The following is a 21,490-nucleotide window of genomic DNA, read 5'->3' as shown; positions in this document are numbered from 1 at the left end:
GAAGTAAGTTGAAAAACATTAACCACTTTCAGAAGACACAGAGGGCCACCGTGGAGTCTTGTGATAGTGCTTGGTGGTTGCTCCTCTCAGGCTTGCCTGTTAAAATGAATCTTGACCTGATCTTATGGACACCCAGCAAAAAAGAGATCAAATACAACATAGAGTTTCACAGGAAGATGGACACAATTTAATCAACAGCAGGCAAGGAAGAAAGGTCCAAGCTTGGAGCCAACGTTCTTGATGAGGGGACTTGTTTTTGAAGACAAATGCCCTAGTTGAAACATTGGCTCTGGGCTGAAACATCCCTTGTTCATCAACTATTTGTAAAAACAATGAAATAAGGGGTTGCCAACATCAGTAACGCATGCAGGCTGGCACGAGTGAATGAACTGGTGTGCTGTACGGACTACCAATGACATTCTTTTCTTTACTTCAGCGCAAAAACAGAGAGCAGCTCAGGACAGGAGGAAGATTCTGGTGAGATGTCCATCTGTCGGGACGAGCCACTCTTCTCGCCCGTCAAGGAGTGTGGACCCCCGCTGACGGGAGGGCGGGTTGGTGCGGGCAATGGGGGAGCCCTTTCCACGGACAGCCTGGACTGCAGCTCGTTTGAGGAGCATGACCTTGTGCTGACGTGCCAGGCCAACAAGGACAACTACACGATTGCCTTCCAGCAGAGTGGGACACACTTCTCGGACGACCTATCGGAAGGCAGCGTGCCCTCGGACCAGCAGAGCCACCACAGCAGCAGTGCTGCGAGTGCTGCGGTGGGTCCAGAAAGTTCAATTAGTTGGTTGAAGGGAACGGGGGACGTACAGTGCAAACAACGTCTCCTCTTTTGCACTGTTCGATTCGCTTCAACATTCACCAACCAGCTTTGTTCAGCATGCTCCTGCAGCTAGTTGGTTTGCTTGAATTGTGCTTTATTTGCTGTGTTAAAGAAACCGTCTACCATTAGGACATGTCCTTGGGTTGTGGTGGGGATTAGAAGATCGTGTTTCATGTTGACGGGAACGAGCATTCTTTTATTCCGTAAACAAGGAATTATGTATTTAACTTGGTTCTAAAAGCGGTGCAAAAATGACATGTGGCGTTGCTCGAGAGTGATACGGTGTAAGCTGAACTATGTACGTCACATGACCTTGCAGGGAGAGTTATATTGCTTAAATACATAGACGTATTGCTTAAAGTTGTATTTTAGGTGCTTCTGCTAACTTTTCGTTGCATCATAAAGTAATTTCTTTCTCATTTCCATTAGCACATGTTAAAAAGTAGCGCTGCCTTCATGCAGATGAACAGAGTGGTGCATCAGTAGGTCCTCAAGTGTGTCCTCTTGACATGGTGACATCATCAGTGCGAGTCGCATTGTGGTAGTAGTGTGAGGGTTGCTGTCGTATTCAGCACGTTGAAACCTTTGTGTGCTTTTAAGGCGTGCCGGCGTCGTCACAACACCAGTGTAGGCATACCTTATCGCAGCAGTGTCCTTGCTAGACCGTTGCACAATAGGCTTTGGATTTCGACAGCAGCACCAACTGAAACACACCAATTACACGTACAGACTGTGCCTATAGGAAACACACAAGATTTTAGGTGACTAAGCAAAAAACTAAAGACAAAAATACTAATGACTTATGCAACCGATTACGGGCTGAGGACGGCTATTAGGGTCATAACGTCACAACGTAGCCATTTCTGCTGAAACCCAGTGAATTTACATTTTCTCACTTTTACCGGCGTTGCATTGCCATGGCGTTTCAGTAATCAGTGTTGCGGGTGTCCATACACAGTTTTAAGAAAAGACTATGCAGATAGAAAACGTGTTTCTACTCGCATTCATAAGGAACAAATAACTGCATGTTTAGGTTTGAATGGTGGGCTTTCTATTGCGCTACAAAATAGGAAGTCCTTGAAAATTGGTAGACAGTCCCTCTAAAAGACAGAAACGACGAAGCAGACAGGAGGTGCTGTGCAGTATAGGACCACAAGACCCAGGGCTAGGAGTGTGTAAATAGTGATTTTTGAGACCAAATCAAATAGAAATCTAATAGGGCCAGAAGTGAACCGAATATTAAATGCATCTCAAATAGTTTTTGAATAATGAACAGCGGTTTTCACAATTAATATAAAACAATGTTCACATCCCATTATTCGTAATGTCAGCAAGTTTCTGTCGTTACATTGCATGTTATGGAGCGTTCTTTATTAAAAGCACAATTGAGACATTAGGAACAAATATAAGTGATTTGGTTGCAGGCCCAAGATTCCTCGGAGAATGCAAATGTGAGAATGCAAATGATTGCTTTATAGCCATTAAAGTCTGACTTCCTGAGCGACGTGGCCTACTCCACTACGTAAGCTCTCGCGTTTTATACTTGTACTGCTATGCCCGCAAGGATCAAATTTATCGTACTTTTGCTCGAATCTTATATTTCCTTGCGCTAAGTTGACTCGTCAAAATATTCTATATTTATTCAAAAGATATTCGTATTTATGAATAGCGAGTATTCAATTCGTAGACCAAATCGAACAGGACATTATTCGATTTGTTGTTCAAAAGCTTCGAACACACCTACCCAGTGCCCATCTTGTCGGTTTGCTGTCTTGTTCTGTTCTCAGTGCTAAAAATATGTGTACAATAGGTCATCTTTGTGCACATTTTGTGTTAATTCTAGGCCTGAGAGCATTAAATAAAATGGCGTAACTGTAAAAGCGTGCTTGAAGTGAGGATGGTAATAATCGAGTAGTGTTGTATGCCATTCTTTCGAATAGTGTTAAAATATGTCATGCACCATTCATGAAGAGTAGTAACATATTTTAGCGCATATTACCCACACCAAAAGTTTAAGAAATACACATTCTAGGTTAAGTGAACTTTTGCCTTTGGGTAAGATTTCTCATCGCTCCACACAGCTGTGAAGTCACGTGTGAAGTTGTAAATGAGTTCCATGTGTTTCAGAATAGGGTATCTCTTGAGGACTCTTGGCCTGTGCCTAGTACGGAAATGCTCCTACATTTTCTGTGATATCCTTCAGTTACACAGCACAACTTAGTAACCAGATGGTTCAAAAACTTTTTTTTTTTTTTTTTGCAAGCCTGCAAGCTTTTTTGAAATTCCTGTTGTCAAGCTGTTGCTCTATACAGCAAAAGCCATGATGATATGGGTGTCTGCTGTGGGTGACTGAAATGTTTGTGTCTGTTTTGTGTTGGGCGTGTGCAGCCGGCGAGTGGTGGTCCTGGGTCCATGGCACGGTCCGAGCTGTCCTTCACCACCTGGCATAGGCTAAGGTCGTCGGGTGTCCGGCTCAAGCCGGATTCGGATGCAGGGAAGTGCCAGAGCCTCCCCAACCTTCTTCGACGGTCGGCAGCCGTGGCGGGACGCATGGACGTGGCCGGCAGCTGCCTGCCGCTTTACACGCTGCAGGTAGAGTGGGAAAAGCATTACCATGATCTTAAATGTTACAGCACACAACAGGGCATGGATAAACAACACACGCTATCATGTGTACCTGCTGAGCAGGTACGCATGATAGTGAAGGATGTGCTGCTAGCATCATTTCACTAACTTTTTCACCTGATTGCTGGCATACATGCCCACAGCCCAAGCAATGTGGGGTTGGGGACCTTACACGAGTAAACACACTATGTTGAAGTTTCTGCATCCAGTTTGGTTTTGCGTTAAATCATAATTCATTTTGCTCTTACTTCTCAACGTGCTCAGAACAGATCTAGAGCAAATATGGGTTCCTTAAGAAAATGTTAGAGGGCCCCTTAAATTTTATGCCTGCATCGGCAGACTTAGTGGATTTCTCTTTGTGGATGAAATCCATCAGAGCGAGCCACTTGCTGAGGACACTGGGGGTGGTGGACATGTTGGCAGATGCAGTCAGTTGTGATGGTATCACAAGTGATGCCATGTTGTTGTTGGTTTGCATGCAGGTGGGGATTCAGTGTATCAAGTGTTGCACTAGGCTAGAACTGCAGTTGCAGGCATTGCCGTGTGATGGTGTGATGTGCGTCCATGCTATTGTACTTTCTGAGAAGTAAAAAATTCTGCTTGACTGTATGCGTAATGACTAGAGACCGGATTTTAGGCAAATGCCTTTTTTGTTCCTTGCATTCCTATCGCCCCACTTTGATATATGAGCATGAATTAGAGGTTAAGAAGGGCTTTTATAGTGTTTTAATAGTGCCTATAAATGCCTATTTTGGTGTTTGTGCCTAAATTCCTATAAATGCCTATAAATGCCTATTTTAAATATCGGCGTCTATATGAACACTATTTAGCCTCAAGTTTCGCTTTCGAGTGCAGTTAGAGACCATTATTCATGTTACCGGGCAGCACTGACTGTTCAAAACTCTATGGGGTTCATCCTAGTGAGTTCAACCAACTTTCAGAAAACAACCCCTAGCAGCAGGAAATGGGACGCGCCGCGGTTGGCGAATGCGAAACTGCGGAGAGCCATCAGGGGAAAGGAGAGTAAAGAGCAAAAGAAGAAAGAAAAATGTGATGTGCACGTGGCTTTTGTTTTGTTTGTAATTTACTTTTTAAGGTGTTCACTGCCGTCGAGCGTTCCTTCTCAGCGTAGATCATTCTCAGTGACAAGAGGAACAATTTTTAATCCAAAAATTTGGAGGTGGTGGTAGTTTGCTATTGTTTCCACAATCTTCACAGTGATTCTTAGACTACATTCCGCGTGCTCTCCAAGCAGATTTCTTCAAACACGTGCACTTCAAATGGGCGGAAGTGTATTTGGCAGTGTTGGGGCGTTTTGCCTGTACAATTCCGATAATGTCATTGTATATAAGAAAACTGCCAGAGTTGTACCTAACAGTCCTCATGTAAGAACATGTTAATTTCTTAATGAATTGTAGTCTCTCTTGCATTTATTATTTGTCTGTTTTTGTTGTGTCTTAACTTAATTGCGTCAGGCAGACATAAAGTAACGCTTTTTTAATCAGTATTCCCAGCTTTCAAGTATTCTTTTTCATGCTTGTTTCACTTTATGCAACGCTCGAGTACAGTGGCCGTTGAACATGAATATGAGCAGTGTGCTTGTTGAATTACGACAAATGATGGTCATTAGTCCAGCAGTATTGTGGGACAATTGCACGGCTATGTTCAACTGTTGGCGCCTTTGTGCCATCATAAACAATAACATTTCTTGCTTTCCTGTCGTAGATACAGGTCGCGCATGTCTTTGTTTGAAATTATTTGCTTTTATGTAAAAATTTATTGTGCCTATATTTACGACGTTGGAGGCCTAAAACGCTGGTTTGCCTGCCTATTTTTGGCACCTAAAACGCGCTTTTTTAATGCCTAAAGATCCGGCCTCTAGTAATGACATGCCCCATTGTGCGTGGTGGGTGTGCATGAAGATTTCTTATTACATCACTAAAGTTTACTTGTTCCAAATATGGTTTTATGTCTTCAGATATCTGCCTGCACTGCATGGATGCCATTACATGGCATTCTGGAGTCATGGCCTTCTGGAGAAGAGCCCCTGTAGCAATTCTCATAACGTCATGTGCTAATTTATATCTGTCTAGGTTGCACAATTGTCATTACATTTAACCATGCATTCTTGAGAAAAGCCTGGCAGCAATTTTCATAATGTGTAGTAATTCTGTGATGTGTCTATTGAATCACTGTCCACTCTCAGTGCAAGCTGTGTTTACTTGTTACATTAATGCTTTTAACCAGAGTTGGCTATCAATCGTTTAGAGAACACCCTGTGAGCGAGGCGCCAACGCCGGGCCAAATTCCAAAGCTGACTTATCAGCTTCCGAAAATAACCCTACGAAACCAAGGACAATTAATAAGGGGCCCTCTGGTGTGCCAACAAACGCCGGTTGTGGTCCAAAGACCGAGTCAGAGCCCAGAGTTGTCAAAACACAACAAAATATATTCTTCATAGAAGGCAGTTACATACACACATGCACTCTTCGACTAGACACATCACAATACAATTTAGATGGGTGTTAACAAAACACGGGAAAATAATTAACGACAAGCACTAAGAGTTCAACACTTGCAATACAGAATAAATAGGAACACAAAGTGTCCACTCGTATTCACCCATGCTTGTCTTGAGCCAGACAATCTCGGCATAGCTGGAGGGAAATCTCAAAGGAACTGCTTCCGGAAATGCAGACCCTCGAGGAACTCTTCGACTAGCTTGCTGGGGAATCCCCTTCTTCCGCAGACGGTCAGTCTTCATGTCACCTCTTCACCGGTGCGGTCTGATCCCCCTATTGATTCCCACACGGCGCTTTTATTGCCTTTGCCAGCGCTTCTCAAATCTTCTGATGGAGTCGTGATCTCGTAGCATGAACAAAGCTTGGGAATCTTCTAGACATTTCTTGTGTTTTCGGCCCGGCTCTGAAGACTCTTCAAGAAGGGTGGTGACTCATCCATAGGCGAATGCTCGGGCTGTCGCCCTCACTCACTCTCTCTCGGCTCACTGCGTATCGGGGCTTGAGAGGGTGTTTCAGCGCGTGCCCTCTCTCCTCTCTCTCTATGCCGTAACCTTCGCATATTTTCTTGAAGCTTCAAGACTCTGTTGATCGTGTCGGCTGTCTGTGGTGTATGCGCGCTCTCCCTCTGTCCAAGCTGCCACGTGGCCGATGTGCTCTTTCGCTGTCTTGCTTGCCACGCGGCGCACGCTTTCATTTAGCGCGCTTTTGTGACACTGCAAGAATGTTATCTCGTTTGTAGGGACCTGCAAGTGCTCGAATATCAGCAAATTGAATCGAATAGTCAGTGTCCGAAAAATTTGATTTGCCAATCAAATATTTAGATTTTTCGAATACAGTGGAATCTCGTTTATACGATCTTCATGAGAACCGGAAAATAAAGTGTATCATCCGAAAATCGTATCATCCAACATATTATCCAAACAAATCATATTATCGGGGGGGGGGGGGAATGTATCATCCCGAAAAACATATTACGCAGAATCGTATCAACGAGGTTCCACTGTATTCGGTGTAGAGACCTGCGCAGTGCCGCATGTCGTGTGTGCTGCATCGCACAAACTTGCTGTAATCCACCTGATTTCAAAATTTGAGAGGTGGCACATCGAACCTGACAATAAAAATGCACCTTTACTGCCGGCACCAACCTCGTGCAGTCAAATAGCACAGCGCCAACGAAGGCTACGCGCGGAATGGTGATTGAGTCACATGATACGCGGTGCGCAATTTCATCTGTCGTGCTGATTGGCCTTATGATAACTCAAAAATGGGAAAGCTGTTCGGTATTTTTGAGGAAAACTGAAACGCAGAACTTTCTATGCGTTAACAGGTTCACATAAAACACAGGTCCGCTTAAACTGAGAACCTCATTGGCATTCATTGGAACACAATGTCTATAATCCTTTAGCTTCAGAGGGGAAAAAGCACTTGATTCTATTAAACATTCTATTGATAAAAAGATAGCATTTTCCAGACCTTCCTATACTAGATTGATCTGTAATAAGTGCGGGTATACTACAGTTGACTTCTGTTAATTCAACCCTGACGGGACTGACGAAATTGATGTAATTATCAGCTGAGTCGAAATAAAGAAGATGCAGAAATAATGCTAAAACACACTGCTGATTCATTTGGCAGTATTTTCCCAATTCTAACATGCTCCCGAACCAAACGGGTGCCCACTTTCTATGTGTCAAAAGTAGAAAACTAACGTAAAAATGACAGTCCTAAACTCCTAAAAGCTCCTAAACAAAGTAGAAATATAATAAGCACTCAATTATCTACCAAGAAAAATGGGCAAGGGTTTAATATGAGTTGCACAACTGTGACCAGTTTGTCTATAGTCAGCTTCGTTGCAAGGTTTTTCAAAGTCAGCTTCACAGCAAAACTTTCATGTTATGCGATAAAGCATACAAATGCCTCAAAAGCTGTTTTGGCATTGTGTATGATTGCACCGCTGAGACAATTTTCGGCCCACTTTTCTTCGAAAAGAGATAAGCTAGCATTAGAATCGGGTAAATACCATTATCAGACATTGTGAGCTGCCGTTATTGTTTGCAAAACCTTTCTAGGGCAGGCCGGAAATAGGCGTTTTTGACAGGTGAATTTCACGCCTGTTCAACGCATTCACTGCCCGTAAGCTTTGCCAACATGGATGCTGCCATTAAGGGGGTCACTATTGAGAGTCACCAAATGGGTCAGGCACAAGCGTGCTGACTGGTCAAGTTTGAACTATACAGTGAAGGCGAATTTTAGGATCAAAATAACAAACGTTTTGACCAATAGAATCTGCGCAACTGCATGGGCATCAAATTAACCGAAAAATAAAATTAACCGGAGTTGAATTAGTGGAAGTCTACTGTATTTTGGAGCTCCCTTTAATAAGAGTAGACCGTACTGTATATCTTGGTTTCTGTGTACCCAAGTTACTGATAGCTTGCTATATTCTTGTTATTGAATGCTAGGAGACTCCCGAGCATGTGAAGCACCGTCTTTTCTTGTACACCATTTCCAATTATTAAATTTTGTGATATTCTATATTTGATTTGATAGTCTGCTTTCTTTCCCTTGATTCGATTCGAAACCTACTATATTTAGTACTGCACACCTCCACTTATCAGATTTTGCTTTTTGTTGTGGTCGTACTTGCACCTCACCTCACATAGATTTCAGAAAGTGTAGGTATTGTTCTCAAGACTACTCAGTTTCACACATAGCAGGCATTGCTTTGAAATCTCACTTCTGTCACTGCTCATACTTGTGACTGCAAAATAGTGTCCCACATATGAAAGAAAGATATAGGTATGTGTCATATAATTCGATGTAGCATGTACTCTAATGTTGCAAAATATAATTACTACATGCAGGGCATCGCAGCTCTGAACCTATTCACTACCAAACGAGCTGGGTGGCACATTTCTGTGACCAGCGGCCATAACGTTCACCATTTGTGCTCAACGAAAACATAACTTGTTGCTTAGTGGAAGCACAGAGGTGCACATCTATTACTTGATTCAACGTAACCTTGTGCACGAAATTTGTAGCTGTTATACAGGAAGTAGTTATTCCTTGGAAAACATTGCAGATCGAAAACAGATGCTGTGGGAAACATGCCAAGTGAAACTTCCACAATTGCACTACTTCAGTAGATTTTGCAGCCTTGCCTGCTATGTATGAAACGGAGTACAGTGCTTTTGTCACTCTTGCCTGCAGATTTTAACACGATAGCGTTTAAGGGCCCCGTGTTGCAGAAAATCCAGCCTCGGTGTCGGCGTGGGCGCGGTGGTGTCTGTGGCTGAGAAAATCATCCCGAACCACCCCGACCGTGCAGGCCCTCTGCGTGGCGCAAGGCATTAGTGAACAAAAATTGAATTTCTCAAAGTTAAATTCGTCAGAAACATCGTAAAGTACGACTTAGCAACAACCTACAGACATCATAGCGTCGAATTGTAATTTGAATGTACGAGAAAACATAATTCTGTTGCGGGGAAACTCGAACACAAGCCCCTTTTCCAGCATTTCTACCATACCAACAGCGGAGCGCCCAGGTAGGTTACTTGCAAAAACACCATCCAGATGGCGCTCGCCTCCTCGGCAGCGTAGGGAGCGCAAAAACTGCAGCAGTGCACTGAGGCGAAGGTGGAGAAAAAAGAAAGCTGTAGTTGCTGGGAAGCCTGACAAGCATTCAGGGATCTTTGAATTCTATTGTGTTCCAGGCGAAGCTTAGGCGTCCTCCAACTTTTTGAAAAAGTAATTTGGTTTGAGGGGCACTGAACGATAGGTATTCAAAGCAGCGTTCACACTTCGTTTGTCGAGAGTCTAGTGATCTGCACTTTGTGTGCCATGAACATAAAAATGACGGGCTTTTTTTTCTTTGTTGACAGGCATCCACACATGGTACAATTGATCCACCTGATGCTCGGTCCGTGTCCCTGCTGCGCCTCTTCATGCGAAGCAAAGCTGGCAGTGGAGGTTCTCTCTCCAGCAGCCATTCTGAGAATTCTGATTCTGTGACCACGCCCCGAGATGGTGCCACTGCCTACCAACTGCAGTCGTCCAGCGAGGACTCCAGCGGGTCTATGGATTCCAAGAGCGACAGCAGTGAAGACCCACCGCTGCCGCCAAAACCTGTGGAGCCGCTGGTGCGGAAAGTGCTGCGGGCCAGCACCAACCTTGTGGGCAGGGAGGCCAATAACAACAACGTGGAACTAACGGCTGCCAACGACAATGAACGGTTGAGGATGGCCACGTCCGAGAGCGAGGAGGAGACGTCACAGTGCTTCGAGGATAGCCTCGTGGAAGCGGCGCAGGCACGCATGAAGCCTGCCAACGCGAGGAGCCCGATCCATGAGGAAGAGGAACCGTTTGAGTCCAGCGGGGATGAAACAATGAAGGACAGCCGCGACCTGCTGAGCAGTGGTGGAGGCACGTCTTCCGACAATGCAGGCGTCGTTGAGCGGCGTAACAACGATGTGAACTCCTCATTGCGCTGTGCCAAGGGTGGTGCACTGCTCAGTGGTCCCCTGGGAAAGGAGAGGATAAAGAATGTCTTCACGACGGTGAACAAGAACAGCAATGCCATGGCAGCAGAGTCGGATGATCGGCAGTCCAGCCGCAGCACGCAGACCAAGCGCTTCAACTGCAATGATGGCTCGGGATCCAGTTCTACGAGGAAGGTGTCGGACAGTAGCGGAAGCGGAGAAGAAGGCCGAAACGCGCGTTCTTCGAGTCTCCTCTCAAGTGGCTATGTGAGCCGACAGAACTCTGTGGATCAGATCCACCGGCAGACATTCCTCCTGAGTGCCGGCGGTAATAGGAGAAAACAGCCGCCTACGGCAATAGCTCGAATGAGGCACTCGAGCACACAGGTGCCGGTGCACATTCGGGACCGTGGCATTCAGACCAGCGTGGAGGGGGCTGTGGCTGAGAACTCAAACTGGCTGTACACTGTTGACGACACGTCTGCAGCGATGTCAGGACAGCGAAGCTTCAACTTGACGTTGCGCCCCCAAGAAGTTGGCTCGAAGCAGGAGGCAGAGCCAAAGCGATCTATTTATGTCTGCTACCCAAATTACTCCCTTCCAGATCTTAGTTTTCTGAAGGAGCTGGCCGCCGCCGAGGACAAGCCCGACCTGGTTCTACGTCCCACGCAGCACAAGATGCCGCAGCCCGGTGTGTCAGAAGCAACCGCCGATGGGGCTGTGGCGTCTGCACAAGTGCCACCCAACGAGTCGCCCGTGCTTCACAGGCGAACCCACAGCAGTGAACCGCACTGGCGGCGACCCAAGTCGTGCAACGACTTCGAGGACCTCTCCCGGCGCAACCTGAGTCACATTCAGGACTGGGACTCGCTAAGCGTGTTGCTGCCCGCCGAAGTTAAAGCCATGGTGTCCCACTTCCGCCATGCTGCTCCTTCCTCGAATCCTGCGCCGGACTCTCAGCAACAGCGGGGAATCCTGCGCAAGCTCTCAGACGAGGCCAACAGCCGGCCGAGAAGCCAGTGCGACACCCTTGCTGCGGACATCGACAGGATCTCCACGGGCGCCGGCGGCTCAGTCGAGTTCCCCAATCGGCGCCACTCGCTGCAGGACTACCGGAGGCTCCTCAAGGGCCTCCCCGACCTGGATGGCCTGCTTCCACCCTGTCCAAACCTGGCCTGCAGTGGAGGCTTGCAACGGGACACCTCATTACCACTCTCCCGGACCAACTCGGAGGGGTCGTGGCGGCGCGTCGGAGGCCGGAACGCGAGGCGCTCCGCACCTCTGGCAGCTACCTGCTCATCGTGTCGTGCCAAGAAGGCAGTGAGCTTCAGCGAGGACCTCAACGTTCACACAAACGACACACGGCCCATGCGAGGAGCCTTCTGCAAGTGCACATGCGGCTCAAGTCCCACGACGAACTATGGTCAGTGCTACATGTTGTGACAAAGCTTTTTGAGTTTATGTGTGTCTCTTTCATGAAGTGAAATTGCAAGTACAGTAGACTTCTTTTACTTCGACACCGTATAATTAAATTTTTCATTTAATTTGGTCCCTACCGAAAGTCCCATTCTGGTGCTTGTGCAATTCTATGGCACCAAAGTTTAGTTATTTCAATCCTGAAAGCATCCGTGTACTTAGATTTAGGTGCACATTAAAGAACCCCAGGTGGTCCAAATTTCCAGAGTCCCCCACTACGGCGTGCCTCATAATCAGATCGTGGTTTTGGCACGTAAAACCCTATACATCAATTTTTTAAATCCTGAAATTAGCCTTCGGGGGATAATTCAAACTTGGGCTGGTCATCAAGCACGCGCCTGAACCCAATGGTAACCGCAGTGGTGACTCCAGCAGTGGCAGTGCTCATCTTGGGTGCGATTAGGGTACAGTGAATGCGTCGAACATATGCATACCTGCCAACTCTCCCGTATTGTCCGGGAGTCTTCCGAATTTTGATTACATCTTCCGATTGTATGGATGCGACCTCAAATCTCCTGAAATGGGCCGCCATAGCACTCTCCCGTATTGTCCGGGAGCCTTCCGAATTTTGATTACATCTTCCGATTGTATGGACGCGACCTCAAATCTCCTGAAATGGGCTGCCATAGCACAGCGTTTGGTTTTTTTTTTTCCTTTGTAATTCTTTTCTTCTTTTTTTTTGCACCCTATAGCTGTAATCCTATAACGTCTTATAATATAACCATGCGGGAAAGCAGCACGGGAGCAGTTAGGCACCAGCATGCACCTTGAATCAAGGTAGCGGCCGCCAGCACCACCTCGAACGCGAGCAATCGACGGGCGCTGCCATATTGGATTTTCCGGATTGGCTAATTTCAGGCTGGCTCGTGCATTTTTAGCAATCCAGTCGTTATGTGATTGTGGGTGCGCTAGCCACGCTAGGCTTCATTTGGCTTTGTCAGGTCGTCGAGTGAAGTGCGGAGTGCCAGCTACTCTGTGTTTCCCTGAGTTTAGTTGGAACGATCGATCGCACTTTCAAAAGCCAAAAAGAAGTACTTGCAAGTATTTCGGAAATCGTAGACGACTGAGTTTCCGTGCTTTGTCAATTCACAAAAAGGTGACAAGTATGGATTCTGTACAGCATGCGCCTGTGATGTGAGCGTTTCGCACGGCGGCAAGACCGACATCAAGATAAACATCGCTTCACAAAAGCGTAAGAACTATGTTCGTGCCGCAGAAGTGCAGGGCACCATCGGCAGTTTCCTCCAAAACAAGTGCAGTCAGTGTGATCCGTGCAGAGTACCTCTTCACGGGATTTCCTGTCGAACACAACCTGCCGCTAAGTGTGAGTGATCACGCGGGACTGTTATTTCAGAAAATCTTCCCGAAATGCAACGACGCGAAGCGCTACGGATGCGGACGTACAGAAGCAACTGCCATCATCGGGGAAATGGCTGTGGACACCGAAAGCTCTAATGCTGGAGTCTGAAACGCCGTGCTTTCTCAATCGCTGTGGATAGAAGCAACGATAGCGCCTTGCAAATGTGTCCCATCGTGGCAACTTACTACGCTGAGGAATCGCGGCATGTCGAAAGCCGATTGCTTTGTTCCCAAGAACTCCATGGAGAGGCCACCGGGCAGAAGATTAGAAACCTCGTTCTAGACGCACTCAAGTCGCGTGATATACCCATGGCAAACTGCATCATTGCATTTTGTGCCGACGATGCCAACGTTATGATTGGGAAAATGAACGGCGTGGCAGCTGTGTTAAAAGAAGCTCATAAGAGTTGGCTGCCTGTGTCACCTCATCAATCTTGTGGCCGAGAAAGGAGCCGCCTGCTTACCTGCAAAATTTGACGAGGTGCTCGTGGACGTCTACTTCCTTGAGAAGAACGCCAAGTGACAAGACAGGCTTATCGAATTTCAAGAAATCCACAACACAGAGGTGCGGAAGATTTTGAAGCATGTGCCGACGCGGTGGCTATCGCTGGGAAAGTGCCTGACCAGAGTGCTGGAGCAGTGGCAGCCCTTGGTGAGCTTCTTTCTAAACGAGACAAAGCCAAAAAACCAGCAGAGTCCATCCTTTCTGGGGTCGTATCAGATCCCCAAGAGGGCTACAGCTCTGGGAGAAGACAAATGGGATGAAGTCGAGCAAGATCGCCAAAAACAGAAGGAGCCAAGAGGCAAGATGGATGCAACCTTGGCAAAGAGAGTGAAGCTTTCATCCGAGGTTACCGGACATGCCAGCTTGACCTGTCAGGAACGGCTGTCCTATTTTCTGACCTCTGACATCAACTTGGCGTATGGCCTTTTCTTGAAGATTGTGATCCCTGTTTTTGTAGAAGTCAACTGCCGACTTCAATCCCAGTCATTTCAAGTTCATCTACTCCAGTCCCTCTTGGTCATCTCAAGTTCATCTACTCCAGTCCCTCTTGGTGCAGCTCCGAAGGGACCTTATGGCTAGGTTTGTCAATCCCTCTGTCATGAAGGCATGTGCTTCACCACTGGAGGTTGCCTACCAAGATCTAAAGAACCAAAAAGCCAATGAAGATCAGGTCCTTGGGAGGTGCACATCATCTGTTGTGGCGAGGCTGCCTACCAGCGACAAGGAGCAGCTTCTTTCTGCAGTTCGGCAGTACTTTGTTGTGGCATATGACTACATAATATGGCTACATGTACATATGACTACATGTGACTACACAAATCTCCACTGGAAGATGAAGCCTTGAAGAAAGCAGAAGTCTCCAATTTGAAGTTTTTGAGCAGCTTCTTCATTGAGTCCTTCCCGCAACTTCTGTCCAGGAGAAGAACGAGTCGAGAGAAGAGCCCTTGGATGCCCTGGAAGTGGAATTTGCAGAGCTGCAGGCATATGATGTTTCTAAAGAGATCTTAAATGAAGAGAGGATTGATGTTCAGTGATCAGAAATGGGAAGAATCACTAGCATTGATGGAAGAGTGAAGTTTGGCAGAGTGGCAAAGGTGATACTGCAACTACTTGCCATTCCACACAGCAAGGCTGAATGTGAGTGGATCTTTAGCAAGGTTAAGAAGACAAGAACCGAATTCCAGTCTTCGCTTTCCAACAAGACTCTTGGCGATCTCCTCATGGTGAAGGGTCACCAATCTGGACATTGTTTTGAGCGGACGTATTCTGACAAGTTCTGGAAGCTTGCGAAGTCTGCGACTGCCAGGTCCGTTCACAAATAAAGTTGGGCCCCCCTCCACTGCAAGCACCAGGAGTCCAGACGCTTTCACAACCCTACTTGGAGAGTTTCTGACAATACAACAACACAGAGATTAGTTCAAAATAAACTAGTGAGCCGGCACTTTCACCTTTTTCCGATGTCAGCCTCAATAATTTCCGAATTGCTGAACTAAAAATAAAAGTTACCCCCCCCCCTTGCCCCGCGGTGGTCTCCCGAAGTTTCATGTTGTTAGGTTGGCAGGTATGCATATGTTATCTCCCATTGAAAATGCCTGTTTTCGACCTGGTCAGGAAGAAATTAAAGGAAAATAGTATTACAATAAATTGTTACGGTATTTACCCGACTCTAGCCCATCCCATTCTTTTTTTTTTCCTAGAAAATTCATTTGAATATTGCTTGGGCGGTGCAATCCGATATGAAACTAAAACCATGTTTGCAATAGCCTACCGTCGGAGCCAACCTAGCCAATGTCAAAGGCCATTGCCATCACAATATGGCGGCCATGGATGGCGACAGAATGAGTTCGCGCATAGCATAACGATGACTACACATCGCTTTCAGTCTGATTATGAAAGCACATTGAAATAAGTTATTTTACATCTTAAGCTAGCAGCAACAAGTCGCCTGACGTGTTCTTGGCGTTCCAGATACCTAATTGTATGTTGCAGGACGAGCTAGTGAAATGGTTAGTCTAGGCATGGGCTGCCATCTGATTTGTGAGTGTTGCGGAGTCATTTGATAAGTGCGGAATATCAAACGTGCTATAGACTGTACGGAAGACGACTAGTTGTGTTTCATCATACACAAGGATAAAGTGCTGTCAGAAAATGATAACGATGGACATTAAGCAAATAAATTATTATATTAGCACTATATGCCCCATTAAGCGAACATCCGGCGGCGGCGGCGGCTTGACCGAGCGATTCCGGGATGTGTTAGAATCGGAGCAAATACAGCAAAATCTTGTTAAGTTGAAGTCGGCCGGACTGCACATTGTCGTTGGATTAAGAAGATTTTCTAATTACCCAAAAAGAAGGGCAAAACTGTGTAGCACAAGCATGTCATGTTTATTTGCCATGTAGCAGGACTCAGTAGTGCACCCACGATCTCGGCCAGGGCGGATGGAGCAAGCACTTTGCATAATATGCAGTTTCCTTGCCGACACCAAGGATGATGACAATGTTTATTTCTTTAGTGTTTTACTCAAGTCTTGAAAGAGCTTGATAGGGCCAGGAAGCCGGTCTGCAGAGCAGTGCACGTGGTCATGCATTGAAGCTCTTACCAAACGGTCGTGGCCTCAGAAGGGGGGGGGGGAGGTGCAAAGATAACGAGCTCGGCACAGAGCCAGAAAGACTAGCGGCCGTATATGCAGATGCATCCACCTCTGAGTCTCACGAAAGTGATCGTCCAGGAATACCGTCCATAATCTCTGGACTGCTAATCACGCGCAGCATCTGACAGTCGCCACTGCTACACGTTCGAGGACTCTATAACCAAAGCGGGCGCATGAGTAAGCTCATTATTGTCTCGATCATCGCCTACTGTCACCCTGTCGGTCACTTCGTCTTCCACATTAAGGTGTGATGTCTCCACATCTACTTCTGTGTTAAAGTAGTCGGCAAAGTGGCAAAGCCTAGTCGGTCTAGTCCGTCACTCTCATTGGCATCTTCGTAGAATAGCGGAAACATGCACGTGGCCAAGATTTTTCATGCTGTCAGGAATTGTGCGATGACACATGCTTTCTAGCTTTGAGTTTTGCACTCATTGCACCGTATACAATGAAGTTTGATACATTGGAATCTTACTTTCTGAGGCCTAGGACACAGTAAATTGTGCTCTTGCATGATCAAAATCAACATGAGAACACATAAACTGCGATAGCTTTATGTACCTAGTTGCTTTTCCTGCCACAGCGTAACCTATGCGGCACTATAATGTGTGCTGCCTCGAGCACGTTTCTAGGAACAGGTGTGCCTGTTGCAAAACACTAAGGCAGCTCTTGCCTTGGCTATTGCAGGTTCCCTGGAGCGGCCATCAAGGAAAATGACACTATTGTTTGGTGGCAGCCAGGACGACCAGCATGCTCCGCATGAGTTTGCATTGTCACCCAAAGGTCTCTCCCCATCGTGGGGTATGTCACCCTTGTCCAGAAGCCAGCGAGAGCTTGTTGAGCAGAGAAAGGGTAAGCGGCAGCAACTGAAAACTTTAGTGACTTGTTGGGTAGTGGTACTCATTCATTATTGGTGCAAGATACCTTTTTAAGATTTAAACACTGATAATGCAATGTGAATGCAATATTGTACAAGTGGATTGAGCAGATGCTATTAAGGTTAGAACTAAGCATTTCCTTAAATCGCTCTTCTAAAGAAGCTAATAGCATGTGTGCCAGCAGCTTGGGGCAGTTAATTGCACTGTCACACTTTGTATTATATCAGATTGTTATTTTTCAAATCTATAGCTTTTTTACAGTAAAAAAAAAAATGGATAGCTCACTGACGCTCTCTACAGTAGCTCGAGAAGTTTGGAAGAGCGCCTCCAACAAGTAGTATAGTACTTTTGCAGGTCCAGTGCTCACCCAGCTCTTCTCTGTTGTTATACTTATTGTGGCTTTATGTTGAACAACTGACATACCTTACTTTTCACGGTCGGTGTACTTTCTCTACATTTGTGGCATTTGGGCCTACTTCCGTTCCAGGTCTTTTGGACAACACAATGAGGTCTATAAGACAGGTCCTCGACTGCTACAACACAGAAAAAGAATCCCAGGTAAAAGACCTGTTGTAATTTCTCTCTTTTTTTTTTTTGGTCTCAGCTGGTGTGTAATGGCTAATTGCTTGATAGTTTGTGCCTGGTTATTGTGAATATGGTCCACATTTCTACAAAATTCTTTAAGAATCATTGCAATGTGCTGCTGTGAAAGATGATGAGTAATAGCAATTGCTTGCAATGCAAGATTTGCTGAGGAGCTTTTTAGATTATAGTTTCAGCAAGCATGATTCGGGCCTAGATCAGACAGTGTTGTGTGCAGCGTAGGTCACTACACAGCCTCGATTACTGCAAAACACAGAGAATACCCGTCAGCTCGAGCAGTGGGTAGTAACAGTTGAAGCAATGTTTATTAATTAACTTACTTCAGCTACGCTTTAACTTAGTGAGGTTTTACTGCACTTTAACCATACAAACTTTCAGCCGAGAGTTATGCGCTTGTTGCATGTCATTCTTGCAATTAGTCCTGCCTTCTGGTTTACTGATTATTATGCACTATATAATATTGTCACGTTGTAGTGACGGTCAAGAACAAAGTAGTGATAACTGTGAATCACAAAATTAACGCTTTACTGGGCAAACCTGTGTCTAGAAAAACAACAGTCAAGCACAGCAATAGCGGCAGGCACAGTCGAGGATCATTGAAAATCTGATCTGCAGGTCAAGTGCACCAGCTTTTGTGCACCACTCGTTGAAGGTTCCAGCGTAATTGCTGGTGCCCTCATGCTTTCCAGAAAGTACTACACAGTTGGCATTGCACATACAATCATATTACGCAATTGTTCGGTGACAACAAACTTGACAGATGGAATTAACAATAAATTTCGAGTAAGTTCCAAATCATGCAGGTACATCTTGCGCTGAGCGATAACTTTAAGTTGTTAGCAGGGGAAATGCAGTCCCCGAGAAAAAAAATAAACAAGTACACGTGTCAATATACACCAGCTCTCTCAAGTGGCAGTACTTATTGGACAATGTGCCTGTGCTTTGTAGTATGGCACTTGCCTTCATGTATCGCTGGCCTTGAATATGGGCAAATAGAACAGGGATGGGCAGATAGAACAAGGTAAAGTTGAAGACCACGATTTGATTAAATCTGGGACAGTTCTGTGAAATCCTGGACGTTTTGCAACCATGGATCTAACTGGTGGCCTCGCGCTGTGCGTGTTCTCTGCAGCCTGCTGTTGGTGGTGGTGCCGAACCAGTGCCTGTCTGAAGGCAGTGCCTGCGGCCGTCTCGCGATTGAGTTCCTGGTACCCGCACTTCGAGAGCTGCTCTCCGATGGACTGCTGCCCCACGTGCGGGGCGTGTTTGGTCGCCTACCCAACTCACTCTGGCACCTGGCACATTCCCTCAGTCAAGCCAGTGAGTCCGTCTCTCTGCACTGGGACGCATTGATCATTTGTGCTAGACCGCCGGTTAATTAACCTTCCAGCTTTCCTCTTAATGCTTGAAGGAGCTCTGACACCAATTATTGAAGTTGTTAAAACGTATCACACACCGCTCGCGTGTAAAAGTGTCACGCTTAGTGAGTACGAAGGTTAGCAAATGCTTTTGAGATATTGTCACAGTGCCACGAGAGCGGCAAAGACGACTATCACCAACAAGACGACAGAAACAGCGTAGTGGGGTTAGCTTAACGTTCGGCCATACTGGTTGTACCAGCCATATCTTCTAAATAGTACACACTGTCCCATTTAACCTTATATGGCTTGTCATATGTTTGCCTGTTTCATTTTTGGTGGAGGTGCTGGGTATTGCACAAGACAGAACTCTGCAGTGGGCTTGTCCTCTGCCATCCTACCATGCTGACAGACGACCAGGCCGCTGGGTCAAGCACGGTGTCGGCACCCGCGATGCCACAACCGTCAGTCGTGTTGATCCATCCACGCTACCCTGGCACTTTCTCTGGTGAAAGCACCGACAGCGTTGGTGTTGAAGAGTGCCTTGGCATATACGAACATGTTGCTGCACACAACTGTGGGACCCGACAGTGATGCTCGCAAACCTTGTCTTCTACCTCTAGCGGCTAGCCTGCATCTGGTATGACACAGATGAAGAAGAGCTGAGAAGCTGGGACTTATGGAACAGCATCTTATACCGCCGAAATATGTGCCCAGAACGACACAAACTGCTGATAGTCATTCCCTCTCATTTATGGGCAACTCTGCTCGCACAACTTCATGATGTCCCCACTGCTGGCCACCTGGGTGTTTCCAGGACATACGACCGTGTCCGGCGACAATGTTTGTGGCCTGGACTCTACCGTACCGTGCGATGTTATGTCGCTCGCTTGTGAACAGTGCCAACATCATAAGAAACCTGCTTTGCTTTCGGCTGGAACCCTCCAGCCAATTAATATACCCACCGAACCGTTTTATTGTGTTGGCCTTGGCCTGTTGGGCCCTTTCCCTACCTCCAGAGCTGGAAATAAGTATACAGTAAAAGCTCGATGATACGATCACGGCTAATACGAATTTCCGGATGATACGAATTTTTCTGTGGTCCCGGCCGAGCCCCATTACTTTGCAACGTGCTAGAGAACGGTTGTTACGAATCGATTTTTCAGCCCGCGTCGGTTGATACGAATAAACGCTGCCCCACCGACGGCCGCGAAAGAGAACAGCGCGCAGTCACGCGCTTTCTCTCCTCTTTTGGTGCGGAGGCGCGGCGCCGGACAGCGCGGACTCCGCGACTGGGCGCGAAGAGTTTGAAGCGGTGGCGCTTCAAGAAATAAATGCTTTTTACGTACATGTGCCTGAGTGAGTTCACCTCTGACTCTTTAATTTAGCTACAGTCGAATCTCGTTAATTCGAACACGCTTATTTCGAACATACCGCGCACCGACAATGCTCGTAGCAGCGCGCCAAATAACGCGGCGGCGCCTCCGACCGGCATTGCTCCGACACCGCCATAGAGCAAAAGCTCAGGAGAGACCCCTCAATGCCGCGCGCGAAGGAATGGGGGAAAAAAAAAGGACCCGCGGCGGAAATTTCCCCCTCTCTCAAATTGCAAGGTCGCCGTTTCTGCATCGCGCCGGAACAAGCGTGTACGTGCCGACTAGAGTGTTCTAGACAACCGTATTCTAGCACACACTAGTGCCGACGTCTCAGCCACGCGGATAAAATGGCAGTGAACCCTTCTCCTCTATTTTCTAGTCACATGTTGACCTTGCACGCTGCGGCAGCAGCGCAGAGGGAAGCAGCGGCGGAGGCACAGTCGGGCCAACGAAACTGCCACGCCCGCAAACGCTCGCTTCCCGATAACGGCAGAAAACGAAACTTCAGGGGGCGGTTAAATTAGCTGGTGCCAGCACGGCGGCGGGCGCGCACGGAGATGTGCGCACGGAGTCGAAGATGAGAGAGCTACGAGGGGGTTGAGAGGGAGGGCGAGGGGAGCCACCGAAGCGGCGGAGTTGACGCGGCCAAATCCGCTTCCCTGCCGCCCTCCTCCCTCACCTTCGACGGTCTCCGCGCGCACCCGTGTGCCGGCGCCGCCCGCTCGCTCCCTGAAGCTTCGTTTTCCAGAGCTGGAAATAAGTATATTGCCATTGCAACAGATTATTCAACCCGCTACACCATTACACGAGCCATTCTAGTTGCGCTACCG

The 21,490-nt window shown here is 46.9% G+C and overlaps 1 protein-coding gene across 1 annotated transcript; it reads left to right on the top strand.

The window, feature by feature from the left end:
* Positions 1-412: 412 nt before the first annotated feature.
* On the top strand, positions 413-19,254 carry LOC119434421 (uncharacterized). Its single transcript, XM_037701576.2, has 6 exons — positions 413-767; positions 3,218-3,421; positions 9,858-11,877; positions 17,133-17,297; positions 17,811-17,881; positions 19,059-19,254. Exons 1-6 carry the CDS (start codon positions 483-485, stop codon positions 19,095-19,097), a joined length of 2,784 nt encoding a protein of 927 aa, XP_037557504.2. The 5' UTR covers positions 413-482; the 3' UTR covers positions 19,098-19,254.
* Positions 19,255-21,490: the final 2,236 nt, after the last annotated feature.

The sequence above is a fragment of the Dermacentor silvarum genome, unplaced genomic scaffold (assembly GCF_013339745.2).
Source record: "Dermacentor silvarum isolate Dsil-2018 unplaced genomic scaffold, BIME_Dsil_1.4 Seq1057, whole genome shotgun sequence".
NCBI classification, from domain to species: Eukaryota; Metazoa; Arthropoda; class Arachnida; order Ixodida; family Ixodidae; genus Dermacentor; species Dermacentor silvarum.
This window is presented reverse-complemented; position numbering and strand designations above follow the sequence as displayed.

Bases quoted from the DNA above. Each gene is read 5' to 3' on its own strand.
- LOC119434421 (XM_037701576.2), top strand. From the start codon at position 483: ATGTCCATCTGTCGGGACGAGCCACTCTTCTCGCCCGTCAAGGAGTGT. The intron at 768-3,217 runs GTGGGTCCAGAA...GGGCGTGTGCAG, and splicing joins GCAGTGCTGCGAGTGCTGCG to CCGGCGAGTGGTGGTCCTGG. The intron at 17,298-17,810 runs GTAAGCGGCAGC...CTTCCGTTCCAG, and splicing joins GCTTGTTGAGCAGAGAAAGG to GTCTTTTGGACAACACAATG.